Source organism: Ursus maritimus, unplaced genomic scaffold (assembly GCF_017311325.1).
Source record: "Ursus maritimus isolate PB19 unplaced genomic scaffold, ASM1731132v1 scaffold_8, whole genome shotgun sequence".
In the NCBI taxonomy this organism is placed as follows: Eukaryota; Metazoa; Chordata; class Mammalia; order Carnivora; family Ursidae; genus Ursus; species Ursus maritimus.
This window is the reverse complement of record NW_024426996.1, coordinates 188,312-207,193: the sequence shown is the minus strand read 5'-3', so window position 1 is coordinate 207,193 and position 18,882 is coordinate 188,312. Positions and strand designations below refer to the sequence as shown.

Sequence of the window (18,882 nt, the reverse complement as noted above, 5' to 3'; positions counted from 1 at the left end):
TATAAATGGGATGAATATAAAAATAATGTACAAAATGAGATGTAGCATAAACATGTTATTTATATAGTGCTATTACTGCACTTGCCTCTTTCCTTTTGTCTGGTAATGGGCAGGAGCTCCTGACAAGAGACAGCCGACTGATAAAAACAGCTATATAAATTTTGGTACTCACAGAAGGCAATAAATATGAATGCCCTTTTCATAGGCACATAGTAACTAAACTACCTGGGGTCATGAATTCTTTAGTTGTGATAGTAACAAGTGTTAATTTTCCACAGTGCTGTTGCACAAATAACAATTCTATTTACCCTTATGGAAAATTAGGGAGTACCCAGGTTAATTGCTCCTCTCCTTCGCACCACCTAATTTTTCCTAGGCTCTAGGACACACATAGAGGGGTGTCAGGGACCTGGCACGGGCCTGCAGAGCTCTCACGACTCCTGAATGATGTACTGGACACCTGGTACGTATGCAACTGTCCTTAATCCTTCAAAAGCACTAATCTCAAGGGCTTGTCCACAGAAATAGGCTGGGGACGGGGGAACTGAGAGGAGGGTAAATTAGGGAGGAAAGCTTTCCCGGGATAAGCAACCAATCCTGGAACACACCACCAGTCACAGGAGCATGTTAAGATTGATTTGCAGATAGTCACCCTTTGTACAACAGTCTGACCTTAATTAAATTAATTTTGTAGTCAGTCTTGACTGACCTCTTTTTTCTTACTTGTGATTTACCTGTAAGATGAGAGAAACAGAGGAGGAAGGGTAGGAATAAAAAGAGATGTGGGATGAGGGAGTAAAGACGCGTCAGGGGGAGGAGAGAAAAGGGTCTGAGGCTGCTTCCCCAGCTCTGACAAAGGAGCCATGTCCTCCTGAAGCGGGAGAACAAGCGTTCCTCGGGTCCACAGGAAGGGAAAGACCGCGCGAGACGAGGGACCAGTAGTGCCCAAGGGCCTGGAAAGGAAGGGACTTGAGAAAAATGGACCGTACCTACAATTCCTTCAGCATCCCTCGCTACCCCGGGAGCGGCCCTGGCGCCCAGCAACCGCCGCGTACACCACGCGCCGCCCCGGCCGGGAAAGCAGCCAGGACCCGACCTCCGCGCGGGCCGCTGGGGCCAGGCTAATGGCGGCTGGCTCAGCTGACGGTGGCGGGGCGGGGTCTGGGCGGAGCTGGCGGCGTCTGGGCGGGGCTGGCGGTGACGGGGCGGGGCGGAGCTGGCGGTGACGGGGCGGGGCTGGTGGCGGCTGCACCTTCAAGCGGCGTAGTGGGCGCTCTGGCCTGCGGAGGTGAGGGTTTTGGGGTTTGCCGGGACCGCCTGGTGTGCTTTCAGTCTATTCGACCCGTTCCTTTCCCCGTCTTTTGTGAATATTGACCTATTGGGTTGTCAAAGTCCAGGGACAGAGTTGACATCACAGGGCCCTTCAGCCAAAAAGCCGCGCCAGGGGGCTGGCTGCACGTGCCAGGAGTGACTTGTCACAACTCATATCATGTTTCGTCTTAAGTCAGCTTAAATATAGTGCAATTGTAAAAGAGAATAGTGTCTGGGGTTAAGACTGGGCTCAAATTTCAGCACTGCCACTCTATAGCTATGGAACGACAGACAAATTACATAGCCTCCCTGAGCTTCCGTTTTCTCTTCTGTAAAGGACGTGGTTGGTGGTGATGTGAGACAAATGAATTGTTACATGACAAGTGTCTGGAACGGGGCTTGGTACAAAGTAAACACTCAATGTCCTGTTATTAGTATAAAACCTTTTTCTTTTCACATGAAATCTTATGCGGAGACCTTCATATGAAAGGAAAGCAGAGCTACCCTAGTTGAGTGTGGGCCCCGAGAAGCTTTGGGTTCTTAGACCTAAGGCTCCTCTTATGGAATCTCTATGATTCCTAAAAGAGGAAAAACAATTGTTATTGGATTAAGTCCAAACTTTTTATAAAGACAAACTGCCCTTTTCTAACTTCGCTCCTGATACTCCAAACAACTGCAACTCCTGCACACGTTATATCCCTATGTGTTTTTGCCTATGTGTTTTTTTTTAAGTTTTTATTTATTTATTTATTTATTTATTTATTTATTTATTTATTTATTTATTTATTTTAAGAAAGAGAGAGTGTACGCCCAGGCGTGGGGGGTGCGGGGGTGGCGTTGGGGCAGAGGGAGAAGGAGAGAGAATCCCAGGCAGGCTCCAGGCCCAGCCCAGAGCCCTAGGAGGGACTCCATCCTATGACCCTGAGATCATGACCTCAGCAGAAATCAAGAGTAGGGCGTTCAACGGACTCAGCTACCAGGTGCCCCTAAGGTATTCTATCAAGAGTGTTCTCTTTCCCCTTTTCTTAGTTATCCTTTAAAATCTGACTTAAATTACAACTCTTTCTTGGGTGATCAAATAAAAAAATTCTCCTTCATCTTTAGCATTGTGGAGACATCTCAGCAAGGATTGAAAGTTATTTTCTCCCTTTTTTTAGGAGAGTAGACAAGATTTTTTGTGATTATAGGGTTAGGGAAATGCTTGTTCTCCTGGCAGGCAAGGAGAAAGCAGGGTCTTGGTGGCAGTATGCATGGTAGAGCTGGGAAGGAAGGTTTTTGAGAGGAGTCTGACAGCCTCCAAGACGCTGCTCTGTGCTCCAGATGCAATGAACTACTGGAAAGTTTAGTGCTTTCGGGTCCAGCCAAGGAGGACAGAGGACACACCAACAAGTGGGGTTTTGGAATTCTCATCAGAACAGAGGGCTCAAGCAAGATTTAATTTGGGTTCAGCAACTAAAACCTGTGTTACTTGCTCCTAAAATGGCACAAAACAATTCCCACTGGGTACAAAGAACTACATAAATTATTAATCTAGAAATATGTTCTGAAACATTTCAAAAATAATGTCCATTTATTTAAAGATAACATAAAAATTTAATAATGCTTTAAAAACCATCTAAAAAACATCGATTCCTTTTTTTTCTTTTTCTTTTTTTTTAAAGATTTTATTTATTTGACAGAGAGACAACCAGCGAGAGAGGGAACACAAGCAGGGGCAGTGGGAGAGGAAGAAACAGGCTTCCCACGGAGGAGCCTGATGCAGGGCTCGATCCCAGAACACCGGGATCACACCCTGAGCCAAAGGCAGACGGTTAACGACTGAGCCACCCAGGCGCCCCCATTGATTCCTTTTCTTGTAAAAACTCAATAGTAACTTAAAAATAATTAAGTTGATTACATTTGCAACCATGTCATTGAAAGGAAAACACTTTTGAGGAACAAGGAGAACCTTATTAATGACAGCATTTTTCACTAAGTTTGACATGAAAATAGCTTAAAAATATTTTCTATATAAATGGTTCTGTACATTGGGAAGCAATAAATTGAAAGGTGCTCAAGTAATGAAAATAGAAACGTGGTCAATGATCTACTTGGTACAATTTAACTGCCAATTTTCGTTTCCAGTCTTACCTGTCACTAATTCTCTTTATCAACCTTAAGTGCCAATTATTTACTATATTCCGGGTTTTACTATTTCAAACTTTTCTAATATGCCCACCCTTGACCCATTTGTTTTCTTCCTCACCTTACTCTCTAATATTAATACATCAATTCAAACTGAAGGTCCAACTGAAGTTTTTCCTCCTTTAAGAAATGTTCCTCATTTAGAACACTTTTGAATTATTCATTTGGATTACAGCTATTTGTACATATCTTATTTCCTTGTAAGATTCTTGAAGGCAAGTATCATGTCTTATTCATATTTGTATTCTCCACAGTGTCAGTTTCCCACTAGAATTGAAGTTCCATTAAGCAGAGCCCTTGAACATCTTGGTCATTGCTGTATTCCTTAGTATTTAGCATAATGCCTCACATAGCAGCATACTAAAAGTGCATTTTGAGTGAGTGGATTTTGAATGAGTCGATTTTAAAACAAGCTCCATGAAGGTAAGGATTTGTCTGTTTTATTCATTGTAAGATGAATATTTGAATATTACCGAGTGAATGAATATTTGGAAGGCTCACTATTCATTATATACAACAAAAGTTCTTCAGTCTGTATATCTTCACAGAAATCAAAGTATTTATGTTGCCTTTCACCTAATTCAGTGGATGATGTGTCTTTCTGAAAATAAGACATCCTCTAGAACTGCAGGAGTAAAATGTAAAAGAATCAAAATAAAATGGATGTTTACATTAAGAGTAGTTTCAGTTTTGTTCCTTGTACTTTTCTGTGTTCTAAATTTTTTTTTAAAGATTTATTTATTTGACAGAGATAGAGACAGCCAGCGAGAGAGGGAACACAAGCAGGGGGAGTGGGAGAGGAAGAAGCAGGCTCATAGCGGAGGAGCCTGATGTGGGGCTCGATCCCATAACGCCAGGATCACGCCCTGAGCTGAAGGCAGACGCTTAACCGCTGTGCCACCCAGGCACCCCTGTGTTCTAAATTTTCTGCAATGAAAATGTCTTATTTTGCAATCAGGAAAAAATAATACTATTTTTAAAGAGTGTTAAGGATGAGATCATTTGCAAAGTGTGGCTGAGGAAATTTTAAGGACACCCAAGTCCAATCAAGGTTATCTGGAGTTAATACCAGAGAGAAAAATATTGGAATGTGAAAATAATTTAGAGCTGAAACCTAATCAGCCTGCTTAAAAAAACCAAAAAACAAAAAAAAAAACCCAAAAACAAAAAACCTCTCAGAGGAGATATGGATGGCACTGACTCTAGGAGAAAAGAACATGGTAGAACAAGTACTTATAGTGATTATTTTAGCAGTGTCCTTGAAGTATGACACCCTCGTGGTGGACTGTTTTCCTCCAAATTCATACGCTGAAGCCCTAATCCCCAATGTGATGTTATGGGGAGATGGGGACTTTGGAGATAATTAGGATTAGATGAGGTCATGAGGGTGGGGTCCTCATGGTGGGATTAGTGTGCTTGTAAGAAAAGATGCAGAGAGCTTACATACTCCCCCTCCCCCACTCATCTCTTTCCCTACCATGTGCGGACACAGCAAGAAGGAGGCCAAAAGCAAGCTAGGAAGAGAGCCCTCATCAGAACCTGATCATGCTAGCACCCTCATGTTGGACTTTCATCCTTCAGAACTATGAGAAAATAAATGTCTGTTGTTTAAGTCCCTCTGTCTCTGGTACTTTTCATAGCAGCCCAAGCAGGCTAGACAGAGCAAGGAGACTAAGCTCTGAACTGTTACGTGGCAAGTGGTTTTCTGTACTGGAAGAGGATCCCCTCAGTGATTCAGTCGATAAATATTTATTAAATGCCTACTGTGTTTCATGCCCTGTGCAAAGTACCGAGTATCCAAAGATGACCAAGACAAGGCTCTCATCCCTAAGGAGCTTATTTCATAGGAGACAAGCTTGTGGCTTCTAAGTGCTCTGACAGAAGTATGTGTGGGATACATACATCCCTTTTCCAGGGACTCAGCGGTTAGAGTAATTGTTTCTATCTGTGGTTGGGGTGGGGTAGCTTTGGTTGGCCTGAGTCAACATTCTGTATCAAGTTAACTCTGAGTTCACCAACCAACAGGACAGCTGTGACTCACAATGTGGTGATAAACCTGAGACTTCAACGGTGAGCTCTGCACAGGCCCATACCGGACAGTTACAGAGATTTAGATGGTGGCTGCCCACCGAGGAGAGGGAGGACAGAACTCGCTGCATGTTCTCCAAAATGGAACAGGCTATTGGCAGTGGCTGAATGGCCTCTTCCACCATTTCTACACTGTGAATTTCTACTTCTCATTCTTCTTTGGGGCCTTGACTATTTATAACAACATTCTCATTTACTTATACTAACTGTATTTTGTATAAGTTAACAAGCATTCGGAGCCTGTTACTCAGACAAAAACTACTGGAGAATGCGGGACCTAGTGCTAACTGCAGCACCCCTCTGGGTCACATGACTTTTGCTGTCTAAGTCCTAACCATTCCCCACATCCTAGCCAAGATCCTACTTTCTCTGGAAGTTGTGCTAAACTGCACCACCCCTGGATGAGGTGGGTGCTGCTGTTATGAGCCTCCTGGACTCCCATATTTCCTGCATCATAGCACTTATCATACTCTTTTGAAATCTCTTATTTAGTTGTCTCCTCCATCAGACAGTCATATCCTTAAGGACAGGAATAATAAAAGTTTTGATGATGTGCCCAGGTCATCAAAAGCTTCCACTGAGTATTTGTTGAATGAATCTGGTTTCAGAGCCTGTCAAAGGAGAGGATGAGATGAGCTTTGGGTTTATGTTGCTACCACAAAGGTGCACCTAACCAATTAAGTTCAGTTTGAAATATCTACCTGAATTTTGGTGTAAATTAATCCAATCCAAATACAGAGTATAAACTAGAAGAAAACACAGTCCACAGAGTAATCAAAGTCAGGCTGATGTAAAAATGAAGCTGTTATGGCTTCATATTATGTTAGCTTAATAAAAATTAAGCTGGTTTTGAACAGAGGTGAAAGTCATGGAGAAAGGGCCTGGAACAGTAGTCTAAGGACAAGAGAGGAAAGGATAGGCTTTATGCAGATCAGCTTGGTAGGATCAGATTATTTATAATCTATTCATTTAACACATATTTAATATCTACTTCAAGATTAGACTGAACTTTGGATTCTGGGCTAAAGAGTTTAGATGGGATATGACAAGTAAGTGATAAATGCTTCAGGTATACATACACCATGAGAAAAGCTGTGAACTATATTCAAACATGATTATTCTAGCAACTAGGCAAGAGTTGACCTAGAGTCAAGAAGAACTTAAAGGTGCTACACAAAAGCAGAGATGGTCTGTTGAATATGTGGGATAAAATGCGACATATATAGATAAGCCTTTCTTCTACTATCTTATCTGCAGGCATGCCGCAATGTCTGAAATGCTTGCTACAGAAATCACTCTTTCAGTTTAAGGTACTATCTTTAGAAAGCCTGTCAACATGCAAGATTATGCTACTAAGTGATGGTAGCACTCGATACAATAGTACCTCTGTCTCCCAAATCTGATCTTTCCTTCCTCCTATGAATCTCACTAAAGAAAGCTTAGTGGGAAGCAATACTATCAGACCTCCTCAGAGCTGGGTGTGGCCATCACAGTAGAATGTAAGAGGAGATATGTGGCCAAATTCCACATCACTTAGTCAAAAATAAATTGCTTGCCTTGGATTCACCTCCTTCACTTCTTCCTGAAGTCTGGAAAGGAGACATGGGAGAGATTCATCTTTAACCTATGTCTTAAGCTAGGGCTTAAGACACGTCAGAGCCTCCAGATAGAAGGACATGGGTCTCTGAGCAAACCCATGAACTGAGTAATCATGTCAGCATCAACCAGTCAGCCGGTTTCATGAAAGGGAAATAAATTTCTATTTTAAGTACTATATTTTTTGTTTCTTCATTATAGCAGTTTACCTTACTCTAATTAATATTACATTCATGAGGTTAGCATAGATTTGACAGTTAGCTATCTTTCACCTAGAGAAAAGGAAGAGTCTGAAAATGTGGGTCACAAGAAACAAATAAGAAAGGCCTGAATCTGGACATTCCTTAGGGGAAGGCAAACTCAGATGGGCTGCTAAAATGGGAGACTGTGTTGCCATCTGGGAGGAAGGAGAGGTCTTTTGACATTAGATAGGTGCAAGAGGAAGAACCAATGAAGACACTTCACATACTTGAAAATTGTGGCGGGACCAATCGGTTACAATAATTCACAGAAAGGTAGCAAGAGAGGTATAAATGGAGAAGAGGCAGACTGGCACAGAAAGTGGGGGTAGAAACTGATGAGGGATTGCATTATGGTATTTAAAAATAAAAAAGAAAAGAGGAGCCCAAAACATTTCAAGGCATGAGTGGTCAGGTGACCATGAATCATGAAACTATGACAGTAATAGTAAGTTAGAACAAGTTGTTGGCTAGTAGAACAGGATACTGAACTTGATCTTTTCCATGTTAAATTGTGGTAAGTACATTTTACCAAACAATTTCAGATACATGATGAAGAGGTATTTGAAAAAAAAAAAAGGTCAAGAGATTAGGTTGGAGATGTAGAATATTACCACCCACATGGAAAGAATAATGGCTAAAAATGCTCTTTAAAGAAATAACCACACTTTTGGTTCTATTACATTTAAAGTTTGAACACTACATATCTCAATATGCATCTAGGTAACATAGCTTCTGCTAGTTGGTAAAAGAAGTTTCTGGCAGCGGCTTTCTAATCATTATAATCAGTATTGTCTCTTTTCACCTCTAAACTTGTACAGAGGTCTCTTCCTGAACTTCTTCACCCTTATTTTGATGTTCAGCTTTCTGGAGAAGCCTGGGACCCAGCAAACCAATGAGTAGACTTCCAATTGGGGCTGTGATGATGATGGACAAAAATGCCACTGTCAACACATCCATTCCATATTCTTCTAACTGTTTCTCTCCATGAGATCTTGCTGTGTCCAAAGCCACAGATCCTATGGCAGCCTACAAAAGTTTAAAGGTAACAATGGAAACATATGACAAGTGCATAGAGAAAAGGTGAATTAGTTCATCATTTGTAAAAACAAATTGCTTGTTCTTTTACTCAGCTAAAAAAGCTCCATAAATCTTCTTTCAAAGTATACTGCAATGAGTTTTGGTTGTCTGAAAACTCTCCCTGCCTGGGGAAAGAATAATAATTCATATGTGCCTATTTGCATAAGGTAGGGCTACAAAAATATCAGTAAAATATATCTCAAAGCACAAGGCAAATTCAGAGTCACGATATTAATTAATTAGAACATGATCCCATATACTAAAGTCCCCCTGAGTAAGGATGAAAGTTACTGGTTATCTCATTCTTTTATCTTTAGTAATTTCAAAGTCAGAAAAAACAAGATGAAAAAATGCAGTGATATTGGAAGATGGTGGAGTTTTAAATGAAAAAAAAAAACATAGGAATATGTACTGCTTTTAAAGCTGAACTAATTGTTAAACATCATGAAACTTGGAAATTCGAGGCACCTTCAAAACTTGAAGTTAATCTTATTAAGTATTTGGTTAATTTTTGCCTCAGGAGTTGGTAAAATACTTTATTTAAGATTTATCTTTTGGAAAGTTTCATGAAAATTTTTGTTTTCTTTTACAGGCAAAATGCAACATTAATGCACATGGGAAAATAGTTAAACAATCTGGTTACTCCCTTATTCCACAGAACACAACAACATTAGCCTCCAGGACAATGAAACAGAAGAGAAAATATCAGTGTCCATGAGACACATGGCAGAGACTACTGATTGCCCACAAATATCTGCATATACTCTTCTATTATAGAACTCTTGAGTTTCAGCTGGTCACATTACTGCACAAATAGAGAGTTTTGCAGCCTTCTTTACAACTAAATGAACATACATTATTCAACATATTCTTGATAATGTTTCCTTATTTTAAATTGGCTTTGATAGCAGGAGAGTGCCATCTTTCAAATTTTAATGTTTAGGAACACATCCTTCATACCAAAGTTACTAGAGTGATTATTTTGCTATTTACCCACTAAAGTTACCAGAGGTAGTGAGGAAACTGAAGACATTCCGAGGGAGAAACTATTCTACTTATTGTACTACATCTCATATTCTTATCATTATGTCTTAGACTTCTTTGAAAGTCTGATGGAAATAAAATTTCTCTGGAATAATGTCGAAGCCCACAGCCACACAAAATCTGGCATATAGTTATACAGCATACATATCCCCCAAAGCTTCCTAAATTTAGAACATCTAATTTTGGGGGTGCCTGGGTGGCTTAGTTGGTTAAGAATCCAATTCTTGATTTTGGCTCAGATCATGATCTCAGGGTCGTGAGATTGAACGCCAAGTAAGATTCCCTCTTCCCCTGCCCCACTTGCATGCACTCTCTCTCTCAAATAAATAAATCTAAAAAAAAAAAAAAAAAAAAAGAACATCTGAAACAAATATGTCCATGTTTAAACAATTGCAAAATAATCAGAGACAGTTTAACCTTGTTTGCTATAATTAGTTTTAAAATAAATAAATAATCAGAAATATATTACATTTGCAACAAATAATAATCTATACAGTTCTAATTTAATCAGTAATTAAATTCTACCAAATACATGGTTAATACTTTCAAGCACCTTATCTGTTCATGCCTTATTCATTACAGTGCACAATTTCTGGGTCATGTGATTGATACATTTGACAGAAGGTTCAGCTAGTTTACAAAATTTACCAGCAACCAATAATTTAGGAAATCAGTAAAGCATTTTGTCAGTTGTTTTTCAATAATTTTTCTCCTTTATACATAAAGACTGTGGTCGAGCATAACTGATCATCAATCATATTGACACTGAAGTACTTCCAAATACTAAGATGGGCCATGCTATTTCTTTTTCACTCTCTTCTTGGAAGATATTGAAATGAAAAGAGTTAACAACTATCTCTCTGGGTGATTTAGAGGGCTCTGACTGATAAAAATTCAAACTCTTTCTTCTTGTGACTACTGCTTTGTAGTTAGTGTAGGGATTTACTGGATTTTTAGTTAAATAAAGCTGGTGATCTAGATAAATTTAAATGAGCTATCATATTTAGGAAATCAATATACCCAAAACAAAACTTTTAAAGAATAGATTAGTATAAACCCTTTTCATAAATCAAACTTCGATTACATTTTTTCACCAAATTTGAATAAGCTATCTTATATAAAATTTCATGGTGTCATATAGAAATAGGAGTTAAAATGCTAAGCCAACCTATCCATCATTACCTGGACTGTGGCCTTTGGAAGCCAGGCAAAAGAAATAAATATCTTTTCCTTGATGTTAAAACCAGCAAAACACACCATCAGAAATGTAGTCAAAATTCTTATCAATACTGCAATGCCCAGGATGGCAACACAAAGGCCTGTAAGAAATACTTAATTTTTAGACATAATAAAGCACTTGGGGAGCAACTGAGTCTCATGTTTATTGATTCAAAATACTATCAACTGCAATTATCTAAATATATTAAAAAATTAAGAAAACAAGAATGGTTAGGCATAATTTATCAAAACATCAATAACAAGGATCAAACCATTTGTTTAAAAGAAGGTATTTTTCCTAGATTAAACCAAGAATTAATTAAACATATTTGATATCTATTATAAAGGAGATATGAATGTTCTCTTATGTTTTATAGCAAGAATCAAACTTTCTTCCATATGTTTATTCAACATAATTATTAAATGATAAGTATGCATGACAGGATTTGGACTAGGTACTGGGTGTACAAAAATGTATAATGTGCAGACTTTGCCTCTATGAACTTCAAAGTCAGAGGGAAACAGAAACATTAACACTGAATTAATATACTATAAGGTAAGTGCAGTATAAACATACTGGTAAGAGGTCATAGAAGAGGAAAAAGTTAATATTTTCATCAAAATGATTGAGAATTGTTTACAGAGTATAAACCAAAGGTGGTATTAAAAATATTTACTAGCCAGTATGGAAGCAAATCAGCCAATCAGAACAGAGCTGGCTGGTCACTGACCAATCAGAATACATTGGTAGTCTATACCTGTTTCACCATATTGGTGTATACACTGACTGCCCATTAGCTCGGGTTGACATGTACAGCTACTTCATTCCATCCTTTAGAATCTTTTGCCGATAAAGATCAGTTCACCTTGATTTGTACAATAGGGAGTGTGACTAGGGTACTGAACCTGAGAAAGGCACAGCTAAAGTGACTGCTATGTAATAGGGTGATTTTCTAAAAAGTAACATTTGTTAAGTGTTTACTGTGCACAAGCTTTAAGTGCATTCGTTATCTAATCCTTACAATCCGTGGGGTAATTTTCCTTATTTTACAGTTGAAAAAAATGAAGTTTAAAAAGGATAAATGACTTTCTCAAGTTTAAAACTCTAGTAAAACACCAGTTAGACATCACCAGAGGATTTACTGTGAGTCTGCAATATGGCTTCTTTACAGAAAGCTGTTGTGGCTTTTTATTGAAGGGTATTGCTCCCAGATTGGTAGGTTTTCAAAAGTACTTGTTTCCTGAAGTACAAGAAACAAAAGAGATGATACCATTCCCAGGAGGGAGCATTGAAGGTTTGGGGAGAAGAAGATTTAGAAGTTTTGAACATATCGAGTTTGAAGTTTTGTGAGGTTTACAAGTGGTGATGTCCAATCAGCAATTAGATACATTGATTTAGAGATAAAATTTTAGAATTATGTAGTTTATAATCAAAGCTACTGAATGTAGATGAGCTCAGAAAACTGACATTGAGTGAGAAGCGTAGACGTCTTTGGAAGCACTTTGATGAAGAGCAGCATTTAAGACGCACGTAGTTTCTAAGTGAGGACTCAGAGTGCACTGAAAAATATGAAGTTTCAGAATTCAACGTACAATGTGTTTTAAAGAGGTCAGTAGCATCAAAGGCTGCTGAGTGATCAAGTAAAAAAAAAAAAGACTGTTAAGTATTCAGTGTCTTTAGCAATATAATCTTGGTGAGAGCAGGGTCGGTTGTGTGGTGATGGGCAGAAGCTGGGCTGAAATGTATTGAAGAGAGTGAGAGTGGAAATGGAAAAGGGAGATATAATTACCTCTTTGGAAAAGTTCAAAAAGGGGAGTAAAGACGAAGTGTGGTAGGTGAGGGGCAAGTTAAGTGGAAAAAGGAGATTTTATATATATAAATTGTGGTAAAATACACATAACAAAATTTACCATCTTAACCATTTTTAAGTGTGCAGTTGAGTACCATTAAGTTGAACACTCACATTTTTGTGCAACTAATCTCCAGGATTTTTTCCTCTTGCAAAAATGACCCATTAAACCACACTTCACTTCCCCTCCCCAAGTCCCTGGCAACCACCATTCTACTTTCTGTTTCTATGATTTGACTACCTGGATACCTCATATAGGTGGAATCACACAGTATTTGTCTTTTGGTGACAAATGTCCTCCAGGTTCATCCACGTTGTAGCATGTATTGGAATGGAAAGACATTATTTTAAGACAGGAGAGATTAGAATTTATTTAAATTCTGAAGAGGAGAAAACTGTGACACAGATATCTGAAGATACATAAGAACAGGGGAAGAATCTATGTGTGAGGTCCAGAAGGAGACAGCGGGAGATGGGATTCCCAGTAAAGATGGAGGAATATGAAATGAGTGGAATGGAAGAAATAACCAGTATATGTGCACAAATAAATGTTTAAGTGCAGTGTTATGAAATCAAAAGTTTTAGCTTTTGAACGTATGAATAAATAAATGAATGAATGAATGAACAAACGAACATTTATGTTCCATGGGTGTATATTATAGAACTGACGAGTTATCTTTACAATTCTGGCCCTTGATCAGAACAAGTCTAATTGAACATTTTTGTCCTTGGAAAAAAAATTTAAGACCTGCATCTTCTGGATAGTAGTTAGCAGTGTTACTTTTCTTCACAAGGAATAATCTTAAAGGTATAAAATTTATGTCTGAGATTGACAAATATTATTTTCTGGCCAACTACTCTAAGAGACTTAGATTATTATTAACTTTTTATATAATTGTGACAATAACTATACCTACTAAAGGTATTTCACTGAATAGAAAAGTTGATTTTAGCAAGTGTACTACTCTGAAATTCTTACCTACAGTTTCTGGTCTGAGAGATGCAATAGATACTTCTGCTCCAATCAGTCCAAAGAGAAGGGGCTGAAAGATGTACCAGGCACCTGCAATAATTTTTTCAACCTCCGCCTAAAAGAAACACACACACACACCCCACACACAGATTTTTATTATATGAAGTTACAAGTACTAAGAATTTTACTAATTTGAAATTTGAGTCAATTTGACTTTATTAGTCAATTAGGCTTTATTTCTCTGACATCTATAAATATGAGGTTAGCTAAAATAGAACAAAAAATTACATAAAGATATTTCTAACACAGTTATTATATGAGGTGCTTTAGAGTTGGTTTGCAAATAGATGTTAATCATAAAGAATCTAATAAAATAATCTTAGGAGGACTTCTACTTCTGAATATATGATATATGTGTGTATATATGTAATACTTAGTATTATCTTATAGTTTAAAATTTTATGTTAATTTTTGTTTAGCAGTATCACTCAGAGATCTTATAATAGTAGTAAATATATCTAGATATACATCTAATTATTGCTATATAGTCATCTGTGGTATGGAATTATCTGTTTATTCAATCATTTCTTTATTGATGGCCCTTTAAGTTGTTTCCAATTTTATCTTTATAAAAAACAGTTTAAGATGATCTCAAATCATGCACAAAAATATAATTCAGGTATAGTAAAGTGCTGTGCTTATTAATTTATTACCCCTTGGCTCCAAATCCACATTTCATTGTTGCTCATCAGAAAATGAACCTGAGCCCTTTAAATATTTCTTCTTTGCTACCTGGCATCACTTGAAATTTTGTCAGTAGAGGGTGCTGAAGAGGTATTACAAGGAAGATGCTCTTCCTGATTTCCTGGACTCCCCCCAGCAGGATCTTATAGCACCCTTGGGTTTTTTTAGTACACGGGTGGCTTCTACAGTGCTGGGCTCCTATAGTGCATGGCAGCCAGCAGCACCCAGTGGCCAGCAGCTGCCCCTAGCTTACTGCAAAGGAGTTTCATAGCCAACTCCCTTGGGCAAAATACCTCCTCATGGACCCTAGAGGGTGAATTTCCTGCAAATGTGAAGTACAGATTTCCAGCAAATTGTCCAAACAGGGCACCATGGGTGTCTTCTCTACCATCCAGTGAACAAAGGTTCTCTACCAAGATCTGGATTCTGAGGCTTGAGGGTGGGAGTAGGTGGGGTGGAGTGGGGTGATATAAGCGGATGGCTCAGTCTCAGCCCTAGTTGTTTACAGCTGCTATTCCTATATTCGTCAGGGGTCTTCTACCTCTCAGAAGCCAATCCCTTGTTATCTGATCCCCTGGTATGGTTAATAATAAGCTTTCCCTCCTTCAATTACTATGTGATTTCCCTTTCCTGATAAGATCCTAACTGATATAAGTACTAACTTTATAACACATTTAGCAAAAAACGTAGAAAAAGATGGATACAATTGACTATAGCAAAAATAGAACATTGTGTGGCAAAAGAAACCATAATCAAACAAAGAACAGCAAGATGACAAACCAGGAGAAAATATCTGCACTGTGTATAACAGAATAAGGAGCAATATCCAAGCAATAAGAAAAAGACAGAACCTAATAGAAAAATGGTAAATGCATACATACAAGTAATTGACAACAGAAGAAACACAAATGGCCAAAAAATATGAGATGCTAAAATTCAGTAATCAGTGAAACACAAATTAAAGTGATATGCCACATTTGCGGGTGCACCATATTAGAAAAATACTAAAAAGTTTATAATGTCAAGTATCTGCGATGTAAGGAAAACTCTCACTAATTGGTAGAACAAATTGATAGTGCTTTTTTTAGAGGGTAACTTAGCAGTGCATGTATTACACTTTTAGACACCATTACAGTATGTAAAAATTTATACTGAACAGATTTTTCCAATCAACTAATAAGAATCTATATTTTTGGACAACACTTTTGCCCTTATAATTACACATCTTTGAGGATCTGGTTTTCCATATCTATTTTCAGCAATTTAACAAAGGAGGATTATATTTTGTCTCTGTTTTCTGTATTTACTTTTATTAACTCTGGTATGTTTATTAGAGTAAAGGTTCTGTTTCTTCTTGGCTTAAAAATGTTGAAAGGCAGAGTGCATATGTGAGGGGGTTGTTCTATTCCTATATCATGCAAAGAGTTACGTTTTCATATCATAAGGAATCAGATAATGACTTGGGTTCAAATTCTGCCATCTGCTAAATGCAAGCCACTTATCTCTCAACATCTTATTTTTTTCTTATCTGTAAAATGAGAGGTGTATATTAAATAACATCCAAGATCCTTTATCATTTAGTGACAATGACTCGTACTACCAAAACTGGGGTCCAGTGACCACCTTTCCATATATCTTCAAATTCTTTTTAATTTAGTTTTTTAGAGTTTACCATAGGTAAGCTCAGACTTTAGTTGGTATCCACAATAGCGAAGAACACAAATTGACCCTATTAATCTTAGATTACTAAGCCTTTATGACTAATTAGTTAAGGGATGGCCTCAAAAATATTTCACATACTCAGAACTCCAATGAAAGCAGATGGCTTAAAAAGTTTTCCCTATCAAATTGTTTTTATTTCTAAACTGTAGACAAAGGCCACCGTTTGTTTTATGATTGTAACACTTTAGTTGAATATCAGACATGGGCATATATACTATAAAACTTAAAAATGGGAGAAGAGTCAAAATGTATCTTCTTAATGCTTTTTCATAACTTCAAAAGTAAAATGAAATGCTTATAAAGAAAATGGAGTCATTGAATAGGCTAAGTGTAAAACAGACCAGGGGAATAAAGATGATGTTGTCCACACTGAATGTTAAGGCTACTTTACACATCCGTTTGCACTAGTAGTAAGAATCTTCAAAAACATAAATCACTTTCAAGGATAGACAAAAGGAGAAAATTAGCAGGAACTGAGGTTCCATCATGACTTCAATATCTATTGAAACTGATACTTCCCTTCTCAGAGAGAAGAGCATTACAAGAGTCAGAAGATTCAAAATATGTCAGAAAAACCATCCCACAACTACAAAGGTCATCAGAAGCAGCACTGGATTTGAAAATGGGGAAAAAAATGACAGAGGCTTTCAAAAAGTGAGTGTATTTGAGGTAAATGTGAAAAAAGATGTTCCTAGTTCTTTCACTGGGTTGTGGGATTACATTGACCTACATAATCCGCTGGGCTGCAGACAATCCTGGCAAAATTATGACAACTGCAGATGAACAGACATTGTGTTTTGGTTTATAACAATCTTTTCTTTATACCCCATATTACAGTTTTAGGAAGAGTAATGTGACTGGAGCTCATCAAAGTTTCCCTTTCCCTGATTTGTCTTTCTGTGCCCATAGCCGATGAGCACTCGCCATAGGCATTAGTCTCCCCCTTGATTTCCCTGTTGCTAAAACTACTCTTTTATGCCCTACCCCAAATGCTATGGCTCCTTTTCATTATTTATTTTTTTATCCTAACATTTATGAATTTAGAGACTTAATTTAAGTTGCAAAGTGTAGCAATATGTTTTTAATACACTGGGTACGTGTTATTCAAATATGTGTCAAAATACAAAAATGTGCCTTGCACAATAACGCTACAGTTGTATTACAGAGTAGTACACTCTGGAGTCAGGTAAACCTGAGCTTAAATCCCAGTGCCACTTTCTAATTTTGTGACCTTGGATATGTTATTTATGCCTTTCTGATTTATAGTCTGTATAACATGGAAATGGAAATACTTTTTAAATTTTGTGTGTGTGTTTGAAATAAATGAAAATATCCACTTAGTGCCTGCCATAGAACCATACAGACTGGCAATAAAAATTTATTAAAAAATGGGCAGAAGACATGAACAGACATTTTTCTAAAGAAGACATTCAGATGGCCAACAGACACATGAGAAGACGCTCAATGTCACTCAGCATCAGGAAAATACAAATCAAAACTACAATGAGATATCACCTCACACCTGTCAGAACGGCTAAAATTAACAATACAACAGGTGTTGGCAAGGATGTGGAGAAAGGGGAATCCTCTTGCATTGTTGGTGGGAATGCAAACTGGTGCAGCCACTCTGGAGAACAGTTTGAAGGTTCCTCAAAATGTTAAAAATAGAACTACCCTATGACCCAGTAATTGTACTGCTGAATGTTTACCTAAAGGATACAAAAATACTGATTTGAAGGGGCACATGCACCCCAACGTTTATAGCAGCATTATCTAGAATAGCCAAAATTATGGAAGCAGCCCAGATGTCCATTGACTGATGAATGGAAAAGAAGAGGTGGTATATATAAATACAATGGAATATTGCTCAGTTATCAGAAAGAATGGAATCTTGCCATTTGCAATGACCTGGATGGAGCTAGGGGTATCATGCTGAGCTAGATAGAGAAAATAACACATGATTTCACTCATGTGTGGAATTTAAGAAACAAAACACATGAACAAAAGGGAAAATAAAAAGAGAGAGGCAAACCAAGAAACAGACTGTTAACTATAAAGGACAAACTAATAGTTAGTAGACAGAAGAGGGTTTGGGGGATGCTGATGAGGATTAAGAACTGTACTTGTGATGAGCACCAGGTGATATATGGAAGTGCTGAATCACTATATTGTATACCTGAAACTAATATTATGCTGTATGTTAACTAACTGGAATTTAAATAAAATCTTTAAAAATCTAATTACTAGGGGCGCCTGGGTGGCACAGCAGTTAAGCGTCTGCCTTCGGCTCAGGGCGTGATCCCGGCGTTATGGGATTGAGCCCCACGTCAGGCTCCTCCGCTATGAGCCTGCTTCTTCCTCTCCCACTCCCCCTGCTTGTGTTCCCTCTCTCGCTGGCTGTCTCTATCTCTGTCAAATAAATAAATAAAAAATCTTTAAAAAAAAATTAAAATTTCTAATTACCAAATTAAGATTAGATAAAGAAAGATGAAAAAAAGCTATTATTTCCCTTCTCTCTTTTTACCCATTACAGTATAAAATAATGAGTTGATTGTGATTTTTGAGGATTGTAAAAGAGGTAATAACAGAAAAACATTTACCCATAAAGTTCAATTTGAAAAAGCTTACTAATAAGCATTTTTGAGTTTTTTCTGTTGAATAAATGAGAGGAAATAAACTAAAATATTTAGTTTACAGAGCTGTTGGTTTTAGGTGGAGGAATTGCAAATGATTTCTTTCCTTTTTTTTTTTTTTTTTCCCAAGTAGGCTCCACACCCAGCATGGAGCCCAATGTGGGGTTTGAACTCACCATCCCAAGATCAAGACCCGAGCT

The 18,882-nt window shown here is 37.8% G+C and overlaps 1 protein-coding gene and 1 long non-coding RNA gene across 3 annotated transcripts in view; one reads left to right on the top strand and one right to left on the bottom strand.

The window, feature by feature from the left end:
- Positions 1 to 7,195: 7,195 nt before the first annotated feature.
- Positions 7,196 to 18,882, bottom strand: part of SLC9B2 (solute carrier family 9 member B2) — a 45,975-nt gene continuing 34,288 nt past the window's right edge. The window contains exons 10-12 of one of the 2 annotated variants that reach the window (XM_008707230.2): positions 13,590 to 13,698; positions 10,725 to 10,861; positions 7,196 to 8,447 (exon numbers count right to left, since the gene is read on the bottom strand). In XM_008707230.2, the coding sequence (XP_008705452.1) occupies positions 8,226 to 8,447; positions 10,725 to 10,861; positions 13,590 to 13,698 (468 nt within the window). In that variant the 3' untranslated portion in view covers positions 7,196 to 8,225. The remainder of the gene's footprint in view (positions 8,448 to 10,724; positions 10,862 to 13,589; positions 13,699 to 18,882) is intronic. The other variant, XM_040625418.1, reaches the window with a different exon arrangement.
- Positions 8,365 to 18,854, top strand: LOC103677956. Its single transcript, XR_572579.2, has 3 exons — positions 8,365 to 8,463; positions 16,577 to 16,703; positions 18,816 to 18,854. It is a non-coding gene; the product is annotated as an uncharacterized LOC103677956 (long non-coding RNA).